Raw genomic sequence first — 22,878 nt, 5'->3', positions numbered from 1 at the left:
CTAGAAATTAAATATTGAGTTTTGCCCAATGCAGTATGGATTGAAAATCCTTCTTCATGGTATAAAGAAATGTATGCAAACAACTACATAAAAGTCTATGCAATCAAAATAATACATCATCCTCTAATATCTACAGTAACTAAGAGATTGTTCTTAAGGGCAAACCACACATACATACTTTTTTATTATTATAAATTTTATTATGTTTTCAAAAAAATACAGGAAAATCAGGAAAAAGGAAGGGAAAAAAAGAAAAAAGAAGGGGAGAAGGAGGGGGCATAAGAAAGAAAGAGTAGCTTCCGACTTTCCTTGGTACAGATATAAATACAGAATATATTCGCCTCTTACTCTAATATCTAAAAGTTTACATAGTAAAAATAGTTTTTAATCTAATATTCAAGAAGATTCCTAAAATCAATCTATTTGGATAATACATATAATTTGTACAAGATTTGTACAAGACATCAATCAGCAAATCCCAAAATCAAAGTTGGATTTTTTTGACTATCAAGCAAAAAGTCTAAGAGTTGTTTCCAATTAGAGACAAAGTTAGACAGAGGCCTGTCTTTGAGGAGAGTGGTGAGGTTCGCCATCTCCACCAATTCCATTAATGTCAATATCCATTCTTCAGCAGTAGGTATTTGTAAATCCTTCCATTTTTGCGTGTATAAGAGTCTTGCCATAGTTACCATATAAAGAAATTAATTTCCGTGTTGCCTTTCCATTTGTTTATCCATCATACCTAAAAGAAAAGGTATGATGAACACATACTTTTTAAGCCTGTTTAAACTGGTATTTATTTCGAATAAAAAATTATCAATTCAAAGCACACTCCAAATCCGAATCATGACCGCAAATTCAATTCCCATTAGAAATCCTCCTTGACTTCTATTTGTACCAAATATGCTGACTGTAAGTCTTTCATATCCTTTAGACAGGTGGTTAAAATATTTTTGTTCCTGTCAGATTTTAATGCAACAAAATTTTTAATTTTTATAGCTATGGTTTTTGTTTTTTTCTTCTGACATTGAATGCTGTGTTTAATTGTATTCCTATTACATTGTTATAAATGGCTTTGAGATCTTTTTATGGAAATAAAATATAGTATTGAACTAAAGGGGTGTGATAGTTCCATGTCAAATATTTCTATCTGGAAACAGTTATTTCAACATTAATGTGAAATCAAAGTAAGGAAAACGCTATCAATAGAATCCTATACACAGAGTCAGAAAATGGGGGCGGGGGAGAGAGAGAAGGGGAGTCCTACTGAATAAGCAGAACTCCATTTGTGTAATGTTGGATATCATACCTTACACTCCAGAATCACTTCCTTCATATACAAATTAAATGGGCAAGTTCTGATCAGGGGTGCCCATGCAAAATATCAGAGCAGCAAGAGATATCAGAAACAACGTCCTTCCCAACTAGAACTATAAGGCTCCTGGACTAATTTCTTTTAGAAGGATGCGGTGCCCAATATATTTTGCTGCAAAATCACTCCATTAATGTATAGCAACATGTGTGTATTCAAGGAAAAGTATAGTGTTTTAGCAATGCATATAATGTAAAATAATTATCAGAGTTTTTGAGGAGAGCCAGTTTGGTTTAGCAGTTAAGGCTCCAGACTAGAAACCAGGAGACTGTGAGTTCTAGTCCTGCCTTAGGCACGAAAGCCACCTGGGTGACCTTGGGCCAGTCAATCTCTCTCAGCCCACGAAGTCAGGTTTGGGTCTCTCAGCCCACAAGATGTCAGGTGCGGCGACAAGCCGGTCAGTCAATTCCCGTCACAACCAACGGTTGATCTGAAAAAAGCGGACCCTGCACCCGTGGGAAAACGCTAGGAAGAAAAAAAAAGTTATCAGTTTAATAAGTCTGGTCAAAATCGTCATGTCACACTTTTCTGCTAATTCAAGGCTGGGCAACTCAGCAGTGGGAAAAGGCTCTAGGACAGAGGACCATAACGTCTCTAAGACCCTGAGAGAGGTTAGAACAAAGGGAAGATTGAAACCAAAACTGGTCTTATCTTTAGCTGAGGAATTATTATATCCAAAGGCGTGTCTTCTGAAGAAGTGGAAGATTTCAGTAGAATGGATCCCTCTTCCCCCTGCCCTCCACCAACTTCTTCCAAGGGTTGGGAACGATCCAGAGTAGATCTGGGGCTCATCTGGCAGAGTGCAAAAGGGAAGAGAATAGGGGAATCCCCTTGGGATCAGCACAAGCACGTTCATGTGATGTTGGATGTGGCCAATAATATGCAGCACCGCAGTTTCATAATAGGATACTGGTATTACTGTGGTGTTGAAGAGGCTGGAGACAAAAGACAGAACTTGCCTAAAACAGCATGTACAGTACTGTGCAAAAGTTTTAGGAAGGTGTGAAAAGATCAGCAGAGAACTGGTGGAAACCAGTGGGACCCAGGTACACCCATCTACTGTCCGGAGAAGTCTGGCCAGAAGTGGTCTTCGTGGAAGAACTGCAGCCAAAAAGCCATACCTCCAACATGGAAACAAGGCTAAGTGACTCAACCATGCACGAAAACATAGGAACTGGGGTGCAGAAAAATGGCTCCAGGTGCTCTGGACTGGTGAGTCAAACTTTGAAATATTTGGCTGTAGCAGGAGACAGTTTGTTTGTTGAAGGGCTGGAGAGTGGTACAATAATGAGTGTCTGTAGGCAACAGTGAAGCATGGTGGAGGTTCCTTACAAATTTGGGGCTGCATTTCTGCAAATGGAGTTGGGGATTTGATCAGGATCAATGGTATCCTCAATGCTGAGAAATACAGGCAGATCCTTATCCATCGTGCCATACCATCAGGGAGGCATGTGATTGGCCCCAAATTTTTTCTGCAGCAGCACAACGACTCCAAACATACCGCGAAGGTCATTAAGAACTATCTTCAGCGTAAGGAAGAACAAGGAGTCCTGGAAGTGATGGTTTGGCCCCCACAGAGCCCTGATCTCAACTTCATGGAGTCTGCCTGGGATTACATGAAGAGACAGAAGGATTTGAGGCAGCCTACATCCACAGGAGATCTGTGGTTAGTTCTCCAAGATGTTTGGAACAACCTACCTGCCGAGTTCCTTCAAAAACTGAGTGCAAGTGTACCTAGAAGAATTGATGCTGTTTTGAAGGCAAAGGGTGGTCACACCAAATATTGATTTGATTTGGATTTCTCTTCTGTTCGCTCACTTTGCATTTTGTAAACATAAACAATTACAATACATATTTTGGAAAGCATTCTTACTTTACAGCATTTTTTCACACCTGCCTAAAACTTTTGCACAGTACTGTATTTGCAGGATGCTATAGTGATGGAAGTGTTGGACTAGGAGAAAGGGGACCCAATCCGCCACAGAAAACCAATCTTGGGCCAGTCATTGTCTCAGCCCACCTTACACTGCAGGATGTTCTTGTGGGGAAAACAGGCAAAGGAAGCGTTATGTATGCAAATTTGACCTGCTGAAAAAAGGTGAGATATCAGTATGATAGACCTATTTTAATGAAATGTGTTTGATATTAAATAAAAAGTGCTGTACCAGAGCCCAAGCAGAATAAGTAACACCCAGAAGCCCCTTTTCACATGCTTCTGAAACAATTAAACCTTTGTTCCTGATATTTTAAAAAGAAAGCCCGCATTCAAAAGGTGCTGAACTCAGAGGACCTGCTTTCTAGGTTCTGGTGTGCTGGGAAAGTGAAACGTGTCTGTGATGTGGGGCGGAGCAGGGCGCACAGCTGGGGAGGGAAAGAGTGTCTCCTTCTGACTTGAAACAATTCTGCAGGGGATGCTTATGTGATGGTTTTCCCTGCCAAATTACTGTATGAACCCCAAATGGCTCAAATCGGATTCAGCCCTGGGTGTGGACGCGGTGGCCCCGCTTTCTCGGTTTCCTTTGTCCCGGGCACTGCTCCTCAGGGCACGGTTAACATATCAAGAAGCCTTGCCAAGTGCCGCTCCTGCTCCCCTGCCCGGCCGCCCCCTCCTCCTTCTCGCCCTCGCCTGCGACTGAGCCGAAATGGGCTTTAGTCGAAGGGCGCTAATTGTCCTAGTGAAGCGGCAGAGACGCCGGGAGTTCATCTGCCGCGATGGGCCCCCTCGCGCTTCATTTGAATGCCGCCACTCCCCTGGCACTCGGTGGCCCCTTTGGTCACCTCGTCCCCCGCCCGCCCCCATAAAAGCCTCTCCCGAGGCCAGGGCCCCCGACGTGGCTTGCAGGACGCCGCGGGCAGGACGCCGTGGCTCCTCGCCTGCCCAAGCTTTTGCCTCGGGAAGGGCTAACGGAGAGCATGGACGCCGAGCCCCCTCCCTTCTTCTCCCCCTCCTCCTGGGACTGGAAGGCCGGCGGCGGGGCTCTGGAGCTGGGCCAGAGCTCGCCCGCGCAAAGCCTGTCTCCGTCCCCGTCCTTCGACTCGTACGCCTCCTCCCCTTATCCCCTGCTGGTGGAAGTGCCCTGTGGCACCGGCGGCGGGGCCGAGGCGGATGGCGGCTTGAGGGGGTACCCGCTGGGGGAGTTTCCTTCCGTCTACCTCTCGAGCCCCGGGCAGGGCCAAGGTCAGAAGGGGCCCAAGGGGCGGATGTCGGTCCAGCGCAGGCGAAAGGCCAGCGAAAGAGAGAAGCTGCGGATGAGGACGCTGGCGGAAGCCTTGCACACGCTGCGCAATTACCTCCCGCCGATGTACACGCAGCGGGGCCAGCCGCTCACCAAGATACAGACGCTGAAATACACCATCAAGTACATCAGCGAACTCACAGACTTGCTGAACACCGTCAAGCAAGGACAAATGCCTTGAAGGCTTTGGGACGCTTTGCCCTCTCTGGAAAGCAGCAGTCTATCTGATTCCCCCACACCATAGTCTTCACATCGCCTTTTTAAAAAGTAACATTTTTATGGACAAATGTGGTAAAACCCCCTTCCAGCGGAGGACACAATCATGCAGCTTTGTTGGGAACAGTACAGAAGTGGTTTGCCATTGCTTTTTCCAGGATGTGTCTTTTCGCTGACTTTTTGACCTACGTTCCTGGGATTTCTTCATGGTCTCCCATCCATCCAAGTACTGACCCTACTTAGCTTTCAGGATGGGTCAGCTATTGCCAGTTGCTCAGAGGTTGACAACTATGGACTTGTTCAAAGACAATTTGGGTCTCTCCATTATTCTAAGGTTATCTAATGATAGAGTTTGTGGTGTTTTGAGATGCTGCAGAGAAGGGTTACATTGGACAGACGCTGAATCAAACATACGTGCTGTTGGAACATTTTTTTTTAATGTAATTAATATTAGTGTGCCAAACTTCATCTAATTGGATATATCCTGAGGTGGCAATCAATGGATTTCTTAAAAGAAAAATACTTCTTAAATCCCTATGTATTTTTTAGTTATGTCTATTGGTTGATAGGCACTTTATATTAGCAGGAAGAATATTTGTATGCTTATCATACATTATGGTACTTTACAGTAGTTTCAATGGGAAAAATCCTAAAACATGTATAAAAAGTTGCTTCTGATTGGAGTTATTTGTGTTACAAACCTAATGTAATTGAGTTGAGTTTACATAGATGTAAACTGTATTTTTGATCAAATAATAATCATTGTGTTTTTTAGTATAGGAGGTCATCATTCTGGCCCAGAATGGTTGTCCTCACAATATGGAGGTCCGTTTTAATTGAGGTGCATTTACTGTTTTTGTAAATACAGAACTGTTTTTAAACTGATAATTGGGCATTGCTCCATGTAATCATCAGAGCCGGGGGAAGTAAGTTGCGGGTGGGGTGAGATGGGGTTGTTTCTTTGATTTTTGTTTGTAAATGTCAATAACTCATTTAAGAGACATACTTGCAAACTCCCTAAATTGGACACAATCCAGCTAGGATTAAGGCTAACCCTAATGAAAACAATGAACTTAATCATGACTGGAAAAAGTTTCATTGACTTCAGTGGAAGTTGTCCCCAAGTAATTTTTTTTTTTTTTGCCTACCAAGTGACATACACATTTCCCTATAAACCTAAGGGTTTGCTCAATAGCTGGTTAATATACCGCAGATGTTTTTAGCATGATAGAAGTTGATCATATAAATTCATTTAAAGTGCTTCTGTAGGGGAAACTGCGTGAAATCCAAATCAGTACATGTGATTTCAGCTCATGTGCAGACAAATTGTGATTCCTTATGCAACACTGTATGTGCCATGTGTAGTTGAACCTTATGGGGACTGACCCATTGATTGCACACAGTTCTTACACAAAAATGCCTTTGAATAGGAATATTGGCAAATCTGAAGCCGCCCGTCTTGGTGATTTGGTTGTTGCTTTATTAGTCGTAAGACATATTTTCAGCATCTTTTCTTAATGCTTGAAGATACGTTAGACTGTGCCTGGGTGTGTTAAATACCAAATAGCAGTTCTTGTGCTCTTGAGTTCAATGTGCCCATCACTGAGGGAGCGGGGCTCCTTTGATAGACAATATCTGTCCAGCTGATCTGGCAAGAGCTCATTGCCTAGGGAGTTCTCCAAACTGCATCACACACATCTCACTTTGAAAAAGATAACAAACTTTCAGAATGAGACAAGTAAGCTATCTTCCTCAGGGCCCTTTTGGGTTGGGCTGGGGTGACATATCAGGAGACGCTGAGATCTACGGTGCTGCATTTAAAGTGCAGCATATCTAACCCCGGTTCTTTTGGTCCCTTCTGAATGTGATTCTTATTTTTCCTGAGAACATGCTGGCGAGTCTTACAGTATTACAAATGAAGGGGAAGAAAGTAGATTTGCATACTCACAAATCATGTTTTATTCATGTATATTTCAAAAGTATCTCAGGGCTTTGGGGACAAGCATAATCAGCTGGAGATGATAAAAGAAAGAGCAAAAAGGTTTTGTCTTCTTAAATAAAGCATCATATAATCTTTTAGTCTTGATAAATAATTTCAAGTGATAGCAATGCTCTGTAATGGCCTAAAACCTGTCATTGCAATGCAGAAATTCTCCTTAGCCTAACAGCCAGCTTTTGTTTCCAAAATCATGCCCTTAGCAAAGGCTGTTTCCTTTTTGGAAGGGCTGTGTGCTGTTCCATCAGACAGAGGTAGGGTGTATTTCCCTGTTTCAGGAGCTGAGTGACACTCTTAATTTAACCTAACATTCAGGAAATCAGTGTCAGGGGCTACATAAGTCACAATGTAAAGAGAAAAGGGAAAATGTACATTATCAATTTTGATTGAAAATTGATTGCACATGACCTCCCCCTCCCCCTTCTACCCTCTCATAGCAACCAAAACAGAGGAGAAAGGAGAACTGGTGCGTTGCTGCAATGCAGAGGGAAACTGAAAAATAAAAGAAAGCAAGTTCACCTTTTCATTTCCCTGGAGCACAGCAGACAGAAGTCCCATATTATATAGTCTATTATATGTTGTTGATCAGCCTAAAATGAAAAAAGAATGATTAGAATTTGGAAATAATGGTACAGAAGGATGGATTTTCCTAAGTGTCTGATTTACATTACTGGCACATATCCAGTTGCATGATCTACAGTTTGAATTATTTATTTCACCTTCCTTTTACTTTTTTATATCAGCATATGGCATATTTATGTATTTCCCCTTTTATATGTTAATTACAAAATATATTTACCTAAAAAGAATGGATTTAAGGAAAGGGGGCTGCGGACACCCCTTCCCACTCTGACTTTTCCATACTGTGTGGGATTTTTCCTGAGGATGTTAGTAACTGTGGCTTATTATGATGTACCAAGAAATAAACTTGAAGGATGCTTTTCTAAGGCACAACTTAAAAAAAAATCTTTCACTGTATCTAAGAAATTGTTTCTTTGCTTTAAAACTGAAACCTAATGCCAACATATTGGGTAGGATTCAGAAGTGTTCACCCACTAAAAAAAATCCAGCAGTGGAACATCTCTCCATAGAACCCAAATCTGCTTTGGGGGTGGGGTGGGGTGAGGGTTGTGCAGAGGACAGAAGGGCTGAGCAAGGGGAGCCGAGGGAAATGCACAATTGGAAGTATTTGGCATAGTGTTGGATTAGCCCACACTTCGGTAAAGGTTGCAGGAAGAAAAGAAAGATGATGTTGATTTGTTTATAACACATTCTAGCTTGTGTTTTATAAAAAGTAATTCTGCAGTAGAGAACAATACAATGATAAAACAATACAAATGTCAAGGTTTAAAACAATACACACACTTAAACTATAATACTTAAAATCATATCAGATTACAAATAATAATAAAAAAGGGCAGGTTAATAATAATGTCCAAACTATGCTAACTGGTATGTTGAGTAGGAGTTCAGCCAAGCAAAGAAAGCGAATGGAAGGGCCTCAACCAGCCCAAAGAAGAAGGAGGGCAGTGTGTGGGCAGACTATGGAAGCTGCCTTTTGGGTGGAAGGGAACTGGGGGGAGGCACGAAGGAAGAAAAGAATTGAATGTCCAGGAGGGGGAGGAGGAGAAGGAAGGAGAGGAAGAGGAGGGGAAAAGGAGAAGGAAGGAGGAGGAGAAGGAATCCACACTGCAGCAGTTTGTTGAAGGTTTCACTTGTTGAAACTAAGCTAACTTGGAGACTGAGATTGTTTTACAATGGCTTATCTAGCCACGAAAAGGCCGCTAAAAATCAGCAGGTAGGTATCAATATATTAGAATAACACCCAAAGTCTGCTGAAGTTGGGCGGGGGGGGGGGGGAGGAAAGAATGAAAAACAAAAACCCTTTAAAATGACTCCTTTGATTTACTAAGCATCTCAAGGAGGACTTAGGGTGCTCTGTGTTGGCCCGGGTGACAGTTGCTAAAACCGTGGATGGGGTGGGGAAGGGTTGCAATAATCTGAAAGCGAGCCTGGCTGTCAGTCTGAAAGGACCCCTCAAGGGGCAAGTTTTCTCTCCGATTTTTTTTTTCTTTCTGAAAAGCTTAAATAAGAAAGGGCCATCAGAGAAATGGCTTGCCGCCAGTTTGCAACCCCATCTTTTTCGCATCCCTTCTCTGATGCTTTCCAGACATGTTGCTGGGCTGGCTGGGGAAGGTGGGTAGCTGGGCAAAGTGAAATGATGTAAGTTTCTACGCATACACTGGAACGAACAACCGGCCCTGCAAAAACGTTTTCAAAAGAAAAAGAGAAACGGCGCTTCCCGCCCTCGCAGGAAGCGAAGCGGGGCAAGGAAGCCGCGGGCGCCTTTGGCTGTAATTACCCACGGTGCCCTCTGGAGGGAGCCCCGTATCCCGCGCGAAGGGAAAGTCAGTCAGTTACAGACGGCGCTTTAGGGACTTGTCTATAGATAAGGCATGGGGTGTGGGATGAAGAGATCACTGGCTGTAACCTTAGAGGGGGTGGAAAGCCACTAAATTCGTTCATAGTTGTTCTGATGAAGGTTGGAAGTCACTTCTTTATATATTTCTTTTTCTTTATTCTTACTTTTTTCTTTCTTCTCTCTCTCTCTCTCTCTCATTTCTTTTTTTTCTTTTTCCTTGCACCTTGCAACTTCTTTCTATTCTATTCCCTTTCTTTAGTTTGTATTAGATTTTACTATTATAATCAAAATTCTTTATATATATAAAGGAAAGTCAGTCGGTTGTATTTTCCAAGTAGGACAACAACCCAATTCCTTTGCTGACTTTTAAAATTCATAGTGAGTGTCTCCTTTAGCTCAAAAGCAATGTTTCCCAGGCGCAGCTCGCTTTCTCCTGTTAATTTTGCTTCTGGAGTGCATCTCTAATTTCTCCCGGGGTTGGACATTGCTTCTTAGCATCCTCATAAGAGATAGAAGCTGAATGTCCTATGATGGCAATTAATGAATCACCTGAGACAGTTTACACTCAGTTACTGAGTAGTACACTACCTTATTTACGCTTACAATCTAGGCATGAACTTACTGTACATTTAGAGTAGGATTTCTATATTTATTGGCAAATATGATATACAAACTAGAACAATGATGGCAACATATACCAGTGACGATATAGTGAAAAAAACCTACATACATTATAATGATTAAAATAAACTATAGTAAGGGAAGAAATAGAAACTAATAAATGAAAAAGAACAGGTAAGAACCATCTAGTATCAATATAAAATTAATCCATAAACTTATCTTTAAATCTAAACCACGTGGAAACATATTGCTCCATCTTTTCATTTGGATAATATAAAGACGTTTCAAAAATGGATAACAAACACCTATCTTGAATCCCTTCTTTAATATCAGGAGGATATGTTTCTTTCAATTTATGCAGAATTATTCTGTTCGTTGGGCCCCAGGCTGGATATAGTCAAACTTCTTCATAAAATGACAAATTCCATATTTTTAGAATATAATTCAATATAACTTTACATCTTTAACCATTATGTTTGTATTAACATATGCTGTAACTTGAAACTGAAAGGGAGCTATGGCTGGACAAGACCAAATTATATGAGTTAAATAGCCCTTGCATTTCTTACATTTAAAATAGAATTGTTCAAAGATGGCTTTAGTTTAGGATTGTCCAAAAATACTATTTCCTTTTATGCAAATGCAATTTCCAGTGTGATCATTAGGTGGAGTGAAGTGGCTATCTAGAAAATGATTTTGGATGACATGAAATGGCAGTTATCATTTTTACCAGATGTTTATATACCTGAGGGGAAGAAAGATTTGGGGGACTGTGTTTATTTATTTGTCAGTTTTAGAGGCCTCCCAACTCCCAGCGCTGTGAAAGAGAAGGCACACTTCCTGGGTCCCAGTTGGTAGCACTGTTTAATCAAAAGGTACTTGGAGTGTACCTAATTTGCCTAATCACGTAGGATGAGCAGAAATAATTGGTGATAGGTGGTCCCTCAAATAACCAGGCTCTATGCCATGAAGGACCATATAGGTGGTAACCAGCATCTTGAATTGTACCCTGAAGCCAACTGGCAACCAGTGCAGCTTGCCAAGCAGTTGTATCACATGGGCATACCAAGGCTTGCTCATTCTTGCCTGTGCCGCTGAATTCTGAACCACCTCTAGCTTACAAGTGGTCTTCAAGGGCAGCCCCATGTAGAGTGTATTGCAATAGTCTACTCATAAGGTAAGTAAGACATGAATGACTGTCTAGAGGGCCTCCCCAGAAATAATTTAATATTAAGTCCTAGAGAAATGGACCAGGGAGTTGTTTTATCTCAGAAAGCAAATATCTTGATGTTATGCATCACTCTGGATTTATACCAGCCACGGTTCAACCTGGAGCTACAAGTTTTTGCGCTTGTAGGCTGAAGTTAAAAGAAAAAATGGCAGCCAAAGGCCACAGGGGTCATGATGCTGACATCGTAACATCACTGGAAGGAGCATAAGCATGATTTCCAGTCCAGATTTTTGGGGAGAGTTCAACCTTTTTAACTAATTTTGTTGATAGATTTGCCAGATCAGAACCCACTTGAAATACTGTGTCCAGTTATGGGCACCGCTTTTTTAAAAGGGCAGGGACAAATTGGAGCGAGGTCAGAGGAGGGCTACCATGGTGGTGAAGGGCCTAGAAACCAAGAACTATGAGGAACAGTTAAGGGCCTGGCTATGCTTCACGGACAGAAAAGGTGACTGAGGAGAGGTATGATAGCTGTCTTCATGTATCTGAAGTGTTTCCATGCAGAAGAGGGAATAGACTTATTCTCTATTGCCCAGAGAGCAGGACAATGGATTAAATCCACAAATAAGCACATTTAGGCTAAACATCAGGAGGAACTGTATGAGCTTTCAACTAGTGGAACAGGATGCCACATATAATAGTGAGTTCTCCTTTGCTAAACTTCAGACTGGGTGGTCATCTCTCAGAGAATATATACAGTAGCAACAATCCAGGACTCTAACTGTGGGAGATTATCTATCTATCTATCTATCTATCTATCTATCTATCTATCTATCTATCTATCTATCTATCTATCTATCATCTAGCAATCTACAGTATATGGCATTATATGCATGTATGTGTGTGTATACACATACATACCACGTGCGTACACACACACACACACTAGTATAGTGGGTTGATGCTATATATGGCTCTAGTAAATCCTATCCTGCGCAGGGGACTGGCCTAGATGACCTTCCAAACCTATGATTCTATGAAACAGCCAGATAAGACAGAAGGTGAGATTCTTTTTTCTGGATTTATTTCTGTGAAAAGGTTGATGGATTATTGGGCACAAGGAAGAAGATATAAAATATAATGTACTGTATGTTGATAATGAACGAACGAAGATATAGATATATATGTGAGTTGTGCAAATCTTTCAAAAGAGGTGCCTCAGGATGCACAGGGAACTTATAAGGCACCCATTTGTGAATTCTTCAAGTAGCTGCATTTTTCCCAGGACTGGGTAGCTACTTCAGAAGCTGATTGAACTGATCCAGGCCTGCAGACCTCATAACCCAAACCATACAATGCTATCCTACATAGTACCTAATTGGTATTTAATAAACCTGGTTTTCATGCCTGTCAGGGATTGCAAACCCTGATAGATACTGATATATAGAATATATACAGTAGCATCAATCCAGGATTCTAACTGTGAGGAGATATCTATCTATCTATCTATCTATCTATCTATCTATCTATCTATCTATCTATCTATCTATCTATCTATCTATCTATCTACAGTATATGGCATTATATGCATGCATGTGTGTGTGTATACACATACATACCACATACACACACTTATACATGCATAAAATGCCACACACACACACAATATATAATGGGTTGATGCTATACATGTCTCTATATCAATATATGTGCTTGTGTGTATGTCTGTGCGTGTACACACACACGTTGTTTAAAGTATTAATATATATATTGCTTCCTAGAGTTTTCCTGCAGGGGCAGGGTCCACTTTTTCGAATCTACCAAATGTTGATCCATTGGTTGTGACAGGAATTTACCGATCGGCTTGTTGCTTGCGTTAGATCAAAGTGTCTCTCTCTCTCTCACACACACACACACAAAATATATATTGAGAGAGAGAGAGTGTGTGTAAAGGCCAAAGTGGTCCCAGTAGTGTTAGAAGTAATATAGATATATCTATATCTATATACATGTGCACACATACATATACACAGAGACAGCAGATAGACAGACAGACAGAAACAGATATAGATGATAGAGTGATAACTGTAGATATAAATATCTAACATCAACCTACAATAGAGAGCCTTTTTGGAACTGAGTGGGATATAAATCTCAGGAATAAATTATAGGAGTACTAGTTTGGTGTGGTGGCTAAGGCACCAGGCTAGAAACCAGGAGACTGTGAGTTCTAGTCCCACTTTAGGCATGAAGCCAGCTGCGTGACCTTGGGCCAGTCCCTCTCTCTCAGCCTTAGGAAGAAGGCAACTGCAAACCACTTCTGAAAATCTTGCGAAGAAAACTGCAGGGACTTGTCCAATTGCCAAGAATGATTTGAAGGACAACTTGATATGTATACACACACACACACATTGCAGTATCAGGAGCTCTGTTGGTTGCAAAACTTCTCTGCACTAAAGTTGGCTGAGAAAACATCTGTAACAGCATAATGACCAATTGTATGACAATGAAAATAACGATGCCAGCTGGGATTTTTACCAGTGTCTGCTTAATTGAGAGGAGTAGGCAGGAAAACTCTATCACCCAAGATATTCTGTTTCCATTTTCTCTGAATTAGTTTACAATTTCCTCTAATGAAGCACAACCCAATGTTGCATGGAGGCTTCCTTCCCAGTGATGACTAGACAAAAGCAATGAGATGGCTGTGAAATCACTAAGATTGCTGTGCAGACATACCAGAAAGGACTGCTTATCAGCAAGAGGTATGTATGTGTAGCCTTAATGGTATTTGTGGACTTTCTCCTTAATTGCCATTCTGTAACCCACTGATCAAGCCCTGCTTACATTCAGCCAGGTTTTGTTCAAGATCCCACTCCCCACTGCAGACTGTAGGTTTGTTCACTGACACACTTTGTGGGGGTTGGGTGATGATCATGCTTCATGCCTCTGTCTCCAAAATATTCCCCACGTACAGATTGCTTTATACTGACAGAAGTTCAGTTTTCACTGAATAGCAGGAAGGAATTTTGTAGTACTTAGGCCAATATTCCCAGCAAGGAAATACTGCAAATTAAAAAAGGAAGGTTAGTTTATGTTAATTTATTGTGGTTCCTTTTGTAATACTACAGAATGAAAGCATAGCAACGTTATTGTTGCAACAGCATCCTTACCCAGCCTGGTATCCGATAGATATTCTGGCTGGAAGATGCTGCAAGTTGTAGTCCAGTACATCTGGAAGGTCTCAGTGAAGTGGTTGATGAAATTTGCATTAGTTTAAAAAATGGGGCCAATGTACATATTGAAATGTATGTACAGCTGGAAAAATGGGTCCAGTGTTGATCTGCCCCCCCGCAAACCTGGTCCAACAACCTTATGAGTGTAACTGGTTCTACCTATGTTTATTAATGATGGCCGCCATTTTATTAACGGACAAGTTTTACATGGCAGCCATTTTACAAGTGTGCCCACCAAATGCTCTCAACATTTCAAATGCACTCCTATTCCCAAAAGATTGCTTACCTCTGATCTAGGAGGTAATGGAATATGTAAACTACCTGTGGGGGACTCAGATGAGCTATTAAGTGTGCAGTGTAGTGCTCAAATGGTTGGGCTGACACTGAGAAGAGAAAGGCTGAAACCCTTTTCTTGGTGACTTTGGGCCAGTCATTCTCTCTCAGCCCAATCCATCTTCACAAGTTGTCATGAAGAAAAATTGGAGGACAGAATGTTACGTATACTGCCTTGAGCTCCTAAAGGAAAAGCAGGTTTAATCGTACATCAATATTAAGTGACTGGAGCCGCATTCCCCAAAGAGGTGTGTGAAAATAAATAGCATGTCAAATTTGGAAGATTCTGGATATTGTATGGACAATATAGCTGAACTTGACCGGAAAAGCTTTTCAATCTACTTGTTTTTGAACATTTCAGAAAAAAGTTGTTTTTCATATTTGGGGGTCTCTTTGGAACTCTTACAACACCTGACATCCTAAACTGACATGAATTCTTGAACTTTGCAGTGCCTATTATAGCAAAGTACAATATACACCTAGAGGTTTACAGTTATAAGACAGGAAAATTATTTCCCCCACCCCCAAAAAGCATCTTCTTTCTGAACGAATGCTATGTATGCCACACAAGATAAATCCAAGAGTTTCCCTTCACCGTTGCCTTACTCAATGATAGCAACGGTCCATAATTTGTCCTGGAACTAACGGTGCAGCACTTAAAGCACATTGTGTATTCCAGATTGATGCTGAGCACTGCCACAGTAGTCCCAAGCTGCTCTTAACAACAGTTGTGAGATGTCATGAATCCTGCATTGTTACAAAGAACCCTGTTTTCAATTCTGCAGGAGTCTCTTTATTATGGCAGGGATATCTTTGGCTGGGGTGGGGGGTGGGGGAGTGAGGAAACAGGAGAGATAGCAGCCAGATTGATTTTTCTCTTGAATGCTTTCTATACTTTAAGGCTTTTCTCTTCAGCATGAGCTTCTCATCATTCCTCCTTCCTCTGTTAAACCATGCTATGCCAAGGTTCACTTGGCAGAACCACTCACTCATTCATAATGGCAAGGTTCTGAATGGAATAGAAATAAATCTAATAGGTGCTGGAGGGGTTAATCTCAGGGTGTCTCTTGGCATGTTTTGTTTTGTGGCAAGCACAGGGCCCGAGCAGGCAAAAGCAAGAAGAGCTCTCCTTGGATTAGATCAAAGGCCACAGGGCCCAGCACTCAACCAGATGTCTCTGGGAAGATCACAAACAAGGTATCTTCTTCTTCTACAGTACTTATTCTCAGCATCCTGCTTCCAGTCCTGAAGATAACATAGAACACTCATAACTACTGTGGTAGTCATGGATAGGCTTATCTTCATGGCATGTACAGTATCTGGTTATTGAGAGCTTGCATGATGCAGTGGTTGAGATTTTGTACTAGGACTGGGAGATGCAGATTCAAGTTCATCCTCCACAACTAAGTTGGTGACTCTGGGCCAATCACTCTTTTAGCCCAACCTCCTTCCAGGATTGTTATTGTTGTTGTGAGGATATATTAAAGGAGAGTCTCATGTAAGCTGCCTTGATTTCTTGGAGAAAAGGTGGAACAAAATTAAATTCCTTGTACAGCTGGTGACCAAGCTGATTGGCCATCCCAGCTGGTGACCATCACTATGGCTTATAGTCTTGAATTCAGTCTCAATGTATCTTGCACATTAATTCTGTTGGCAATTTCTTTTCTCCATCTTGCTTGCTATTCTGCTCTAAAAATCCCTCCATCTAATTCAGTGTTTCTCAACCTTAGCAACTTTAAGATATGTGGACTTCAACTCCCATGCTGGCTGGGGAATTCTGGGAGTTGAAGCCCACATACCTTAAAGTTGCTAAGGTTGAGAAACACTGGTCTAATTGGTTATTATATTATTTAAAATCACAAAGGTAAATTCCTTACAGTATTCCTTATTGGTCCTTCACCTCCCCCCCCCCCCATATTTCTAGGATAATGGTACAAGGGTGACCCATGAAGCCTTGGAGCATGGGACCAGGAACTCCATACACATAAGGCTTCAGCTGTAACCACTTACAGGGCAAGATGTTATGATACCTCTTTGCTGAGAATTAATTATGCAATCCTAAATGCAGTTACTGTTTAGTTTGAGTTATAGAGAACATAAGACTGCCAACTTAAGAGAGCCATTCTTTTATTCATGCTTTTTCCCTGAATGAGTTTTACTGTTCTGAGTGGCGTTTCAGTGAGAAATGTGGTTTATTTTAGTGTAACTTTCAGTTTGCGTTGCTTTTTGTACTGATTTTATTTATTGTTGTGATTGCGTTTTCTTTTACAATCGGCCTTGGAATGTATGTTTTCTGCCCTTTGCATAATGCTACTTATCCTAAAAGGGAATACCATGACTCATATGCTTGTATATCTGTATATAGATATGGAGGAATATTTGTAAATAATGCTGCTGCTTGAGGCAAAGAGCAAGATGCTTCCTCCGCTGACACATCCAGATTGGCTATTGAATCTCAATTCAGTACTGGCAATGGGACAGAGTCCTCCATGATTCTTAAGGGCATCAGGCTGACTAGGACAGTTAATCCCTCTTCAACATCTATTGTGCAAAGCAGTGCTTGCTCTGCCAAATTCCCCCCCAAAAACCGGTTCCGGTAAGAACGGATTCATTAACTCATGCATACCTACTACATATATCTGTGTGGTTGTGCGTGTGTTCAGATTGCATATCCACCTCCTCACCAAGGTCTCAGTCAAGAAATCAGGTGCAATCACATATAAGGTTCACCTCGTATGCCCAGAGGAGGAGCATGGCCCATTCTATACGTTTTTGGTATATAAATGATTTATATTCCCAATGGAGGCATGTATCTCAATTGTATGTAAATACACACAGTTAATTACACACAGCTGCAACCTCTTCAGACAGGATGAGGGCATCACACTGGGACTGAATCCCTGTACTTTTCATTTTAATTATTACAGAGTATTAAGGCTTTTGTGGTTTGGCCCCATTTTCATTGCCAACCTCCTGCTCCTAGAATTGCATTAATGTTGTTTTCAGCCTCATGCAAGTCTTCTCTATAACGCTACAACTTATTGTAAATGTCTTTCTACTTTAATATAAAATAAATATGTTTGATTTTATTAGAGGTAAATATATGGCCTAAATCCCCCTTGTGTTCAGATGCATTAAATTACAATTTCTGTACTTGTAACAATTCCTGCTACTCCAGGACAAGGGTGATAGCCATTTAAATTGCTATCTGCAAGGCACTAGATAGGGAAGGCCTGGCCTAATGTGATATTTGATGGAAAGTCCAACATATGCAAATGATTCTTGGTGTTTCTTGAATGTCAGGAATAGCCTGCTCTGTGGAATAGCCTCCCTCCAGTGGTCAGTTTGAGAGTAATCTGAAAACTGGTAAAGAAATGTTCAGGGAGCTTTCAAAGAACGATGGAGCAGATGCTTTTTTGATTTTGGTAGCTGCAGTTTCTATTGACCTTTACGAGTCTTTTTTTAAATGGCTATTGCTGCTTTATTTTCTGATGTTAACAATCAGGCCTCTAGTGTGTCACTACAGCAGCATACAAACCTGATAAAACGTGTAAATAAAGATTACTCCTGAACGGGCAATTCCTCTGTTGGGTGGGGTGAGGTCTCCACCACTGCTCTACAGTCCTAGGATGGGATGCTGAATTGTGACAGGGTTCATACAACACGCTAAATCACAGTTTGTTTCATAAACCACTTTTTAAAATAAGTCTCAATTGTCTGGTTCTCATGGGGTACAAAGCCATAATTCAGAGTTTACTACCACAACAGCTTGGTTCGCACAACATAAGCTATAATATGGTTTGTTTGGTTTTGGCTTAATGGACTATATGAATCAAACTGTTGTTTGTAAACCATGGTTTATGGCTCAGTATGTTCTGTGACTCCAGCCAGTTGCAGTTTAGTCCAGAAACCTTAAAGAAATTATATCAACCCATCCAGAGAGAATTTATCTGAGTACAGAATGAAACTGCACAGGATAGCATCTACATCCTTAGGCTCTTTTTAAACAGGAAATAAGGGAGAAATAAATCGATTCAAATCCATGGTACGCTGGTATTTTTTCCCCCTACTGTGACCCAAATAATCTAATCACAAGCTATTGCAACCTGATCCAAATTGCCCTCTACAACTTATATTTTTTATTAGTTGTATTTCCACATTTGTACAAGCTATTTATTTAAAAAGATGTTTCAGATACAAGCAGTACCAGTTCAAAACATTTTTTTATTGAGACTTATAAAGGCATTATACTGGTAACACCCACGATAAGCAAAAAAGGAGAAGCCTGAAAGAAAGTTTTAAAAAACTGGGAAGAAAAGCAGGAACAGAAATGAACAAAACTAGAAAACTAAGATATACCTTTTGAGCTAGCTACCATATTTGGGGCTACTGTGACTGCAAAAACCAAATGACCACTAGATAGCAACAAAGGGTTACTGGGAACTCGAACTCTACTGGTTGTCCAGATATATGATCCTACCATAGCTATTCTCTGGGAGTCAAAGTGTTGTTTCACCATTTTTATTTTTCAGAGTTGTCCCTCCTTGCAAGCCGATGCTTGGTGGCTCTTCGTTCTGCTTTTTTCCCATAGATAAAAAGAAAACCAGAAGAACACAAACCTTCTTCCATTATTCATAAGAGAGTAGCAAACCTATTAAATAATCTAGGACCCACGTATTCCAGCCTCTCCTTAATCAGCCCTACTTGCTAGAACATAGAAATATGAATTCCAGGTTTTCATCTTCTTAAACTCTGAGTGTTCTAAGCCAGGGTTCCTCAACCTCGGCAATTTTAAGATGGATGGGTGGACTTCTGGGAGTTAAGGCTGGCTGGGGAATTCTGGGAGTTGAAGTCCACCCACCCATCTTAAAGTTGCCGAGGTTGAGGAACCCTGTTCTAAGCTACAGACTCCAGTCCTAGTCTTGCTCTGGTGAACTTGGAGAACTGCACAACAGCCACGAAAACTGCAATATTGGGAACAGTCTTTCAGAAGACTGTTGGTTCTAAAGGAAAAGAGAAATGGGCTGTTGGGTAACATATATCAGTCTTGGCAGTACAAAGCAGCTCCCCTGACTTGACGCCCTCCAGAACTGTTGGATAATGGCTCCAATCACACAGCACAAGGATAATGGGATGAAGTTGAAACACATGGAGGGTGCCAAGTTAAGGAAAAGTGGAATATGTTTCAGGAATTGTGGGAAAAGGTATTTGGAATATATTGTACAATCTGATTCCTTTGGCAACCTGAACAATTGTAAATAACATTAATACTTTTAACCTGTTTGTTAAAAACAAATCCTGAAGCAGATGCTGTGAGTGTCCACATATTCCTCCAACAAAACTAAGTACCTCAAAGTAATTTTCTGCAGGTGCCACATGATGGGAAAGGCCACTGGGTCCCTCCCAATGTACCCTAACCCACAGCCATTTACATAGCTGAGAAAGTTGGGTACTGTGGTCCCCAAACACCTTGAGGGCACCAGGTTGGGGAAAAAGCCTTTCTCAGCCCTACCTGCAGATGCCTAGGAGGGACCTTGGCCCTTTCCACGTGCAACCCCATCTTCTTCCAGTGGGCATTCTCTAGCACAGCACTGTTTTTGTATTGTTCACAGTCCTGCCTTTTCTTGCACCAGAAAGTGATTGCATACACCTATATATCATCTTTCCCGTTATTTCCTTGAATACAGTACTGGAGTGGGGGGACCATCACACAAACAAGTCACCACGCACCATTTTATATAGCAGCCTTCCCACCAACCTGCTACACACGCTGGACTTCAACTCCCATCATTCCCAGCCCGCAAACCTGTTGGCCACGCTCGCTCGGAAATTTGCAATCCGGGAGCACTTCAGGAGAGGCGGGGGAAGGCGGCTATAAACATTTCCTCGGCAACCGGACCCAAGCGGAACTCGTGGTGCCTAGTCAAGGCGAGTCACAGGGGAAGTTTGGGGCGCTCTCAGCGAGCGGGCGGGTAGGCAGACGGAGCACCTCGCGGGGGAGCGCTCCCCTCAGCCGCCGCGTCACGTCGCGTTGCAAACGCCGCCCGGGAAGGGAGCCTCACCTGCGCCCCCGGAGCTGCTCGCTCGTAGCGACCCGAGCGCTCGCGCGTCTTTCCCCGCAGGGGCGACGGAGGGGGACGCCACGCGACGGCGGGAGGAGGCCCGCGTTCCTCAAGCCCTGCCTTTTCCCCTGCCTCGCGCTCCTCCCCCCCCCCCCGCTGCACCGGGACTTCTTTCAAAGCCCGACTGCTTCGGGGCGCCCGCGCTGTTTAGGCAATCCACTGCGGCGCCCAGAGCCTCCTGCTCGGCTCGATCCGTTGCGCTCTGCAGGTATTTCCAATCTTCTCTCCCCAGCGCCTGCTGGCGGGGTCCGCTCTCGGTCGCCGCTCCCCTCTGCTCTCTGGCTGCTGTGCTTCCGCAAACCAACGCAGCCGATAGCGCCAAAGTTTCAGGCCATCGCTTCATCTTCCCTCTCCCCACTTCGCTGCCCCCCATCCTCTTCGCCAGCCGGTCGGCCCCGGGCAAACGAAACTTCGCTCCGTGCGCTGCAGCTCGGTGCTCTTCTTTGCAGCTCTGGTGCTTCCAAGTTTTCCTGGCACCAGCGAGTTAATCGATAGGTACTGGGTGGGATTTCCTTTTCTCTGTGGGGACACCCTTCTTTACCCTGGCATAAAATTGAATCAGAATCGATGGGGGAGGAAGGGAAAGCAGTGTCCGGTTTATACTAAGTAGAAGTCGGAGCCCTGCCGGGATGGAGCATCTGGGACTGGGACTTCAGCGCTGACGGCCTGGATTTTGTTGGGACTTGGAGCATATGCTCAGGACAGCATCTTCGCCCCCTGGACTGCAAGTGTGCATCAAGTTACTAGCGAATGCGCGAGTTGCAAGGTAGCGTGCTCTCGACTCCTAGGTTCACAAGGCTGGATTCTAGCTAAGTTATTCCTATCTTGAAGTAGGATTAAAAGGCGGCGCCGGAGGGGAGGGGTGTCAGTTTGAGATGGACATTTTCTTAAAAGCTAGGCGTTTAAAGTACAGTACAGGCGCGGTGGAATAGCGATGAAGAAATTGTACGTTGTGGAGGGGAGGGAGAGGCAACCTAAGAGGCAGAAAATGGTTTCTTTTACTTTGAACAGTGGTAATCCTGTTCTTTAAGGGATATTTATCTTCTAACTTGGAACTGCTCTCGCCAGAAACGTCTGTAAAATTGGGCTGTTCCTATTTCTGAGTGTGCTTAGTGGAGAGTAATCTTTAGGACTTCCAACAAAAGTAGTTTCTTCTGCTATTATAGGACCTGAACGGCTTGTTATTTCCAAGAGAAGAAGACACACTGCAGAGATTTATGGTATTTTCCCAAAATATTTTTTTAATGCAAGTTTAGATCGATTTTCTTTAAAGCATTGTTTACAAGTGCAACTGTGCACAGCTGCTTAGCCCGTTGGATGTAATAGTATTGGAACCTTGGAAGCAGATTATCCTTTTCAAATCAAGACAGTTTGTTTGGTTTCTAAAAACCAAACAAACTTTTTTTTACTTGGATTTTAAAAGTGTGTTTGGAAGTGTTTAATATTTTTTTATTCTTCTCCCCAGAAGATGGGAGGAGGGTTAATCAGCAATGAACATGTCCATGGTCAAAGTCTTGTGCGGATAGAAGAATGGGAACAAATTTCCACAAGCAAAGGAGTGAAGCAGGCAGAAAATTAAGATAAATTAATTATGGACTATGGAATTAGCTTGCTGTGCAATTTATATTGTTACAGTGTGACCCATCAGTGAGAAATGATCTGTTTCTGCAAACATTGACTCTTGTTCCTGCAGCAGAGTTGGCTGCCCTGCTTTGCTGAATCTGTGGTCCAGTTTGTCAGCAAAAGTGGAAAATCATTAATTACAAGAGGAGTTCCAGTAAAGAAATATAATTCCATTCATTTCAGTGTGGGAAGGAACAAAGGGGTAAGAGCAGGATTGATGACTACTATGGATTTGTACCTATGTCTCTGTGGTGGAGTGAGGTGGTTTATGTTTTCATTAGATGTTTTATATGCCCTTTTAAAAGAAGAATAATTAAGCTGCAACTTATATGCTTTGTTGGTAGAAGCAAGTGCCATAGAACTCAAGGGACTTCTAAGGGCCGTATGACTGGTTAGAGTAGTAGTATGTTGTTTCTTGTTCTTAAAAAGAGCAGTTGTGATGTGGATGCATCCAGGAGGAATCTGAAGCAACACTGCAGCCAAGAACGTCATCAAAGCTCAGTTTTATGGGAAAAGAGCACTGGAGGGACAAA

The 22,878-nt window shown here is 42.2% G+C and overlaps 2 protein-coding genes and 1 long non-coding RNA gene across 6 annotated transcripts in view; all 3 read left to right on the top strand.

Moving 5' to 3' along the window:
* The first annotated feature begins 4,242 nt into the window (after positions 1-4,242).
* Positions 4,243-5,948, top strand: MSGN1 (mesogenin 1). Its single transcript, XM_088150580.1, has one exon. It carries the CDS (start codon positions 4,286-4,288, stop codon positions 4,787-4,789), a length of 504 nt encoding a protein of 167 aa, XP_088006706.1. The 5' UTR covers positions 4,243-4,285; the 3' UTR covers positions 4,790-5,948.
* Positions 5,949-8,483: 2,535 nt separating this feature from the next.
* Positions 8,484-19,267, top strand: LOC148217003 (uncharacterized). Of its 2 annotated transcripts, XR_015797820.1 has the most exons (4): positions 8,484-8,618; positions 13,652-13,796; positions 15,698-15,797; positions 19,133-19,267. It is a non-coding gene; the product is annotated as an uncharacterized LOC148217003 (long non-coding RNA). The 2 variants fall into 2 exon arrangements; XR_015797819.1 differs by lacking the exon at positions 15,698-15,797.
* A 1,582-nt stretch (positions 19,268-20,849) lies between these two features.
* KCNS3 (potassium voltage-gated channel modifier subfamily S member 3) overlaps positions 20,850-22,878 on the top strand; it is a 40,859-nt gene continuing 38,830 nt past the window's right edge. For all 3 annotated transcript variants that reach the window (XM_088135807.1, XM_088135802.1, XM_088135810.1), the window contains exon 1: positions 20,850-20,930. The gene's annotated coding sequence lies outside the window, so the exon portion shown is untranslated. The remainder of the gene's footprint in view (positions 20,931-22,878) is intronic.

Source organism: Python bivittatus, unplaced genomic scaffold (genome assembly GCF_059951505.1).
Source record: "Python bivittatus isolate LINGU-HERP-01145 unplaced genomic scaffold, Pbiv_v1 ctg000020_np1212, whole genome shotgun sequence".
Taxonomy (NCBI): domain Eukaryota; kingdom Metazoa; phylum Chordata; class Lepidosauria; order Squamata; family Pythonidae; genus Python; species Python bivittatus.
This window is presented reverse-complemented; position numbering and strand designations above follow the sequence as displayed.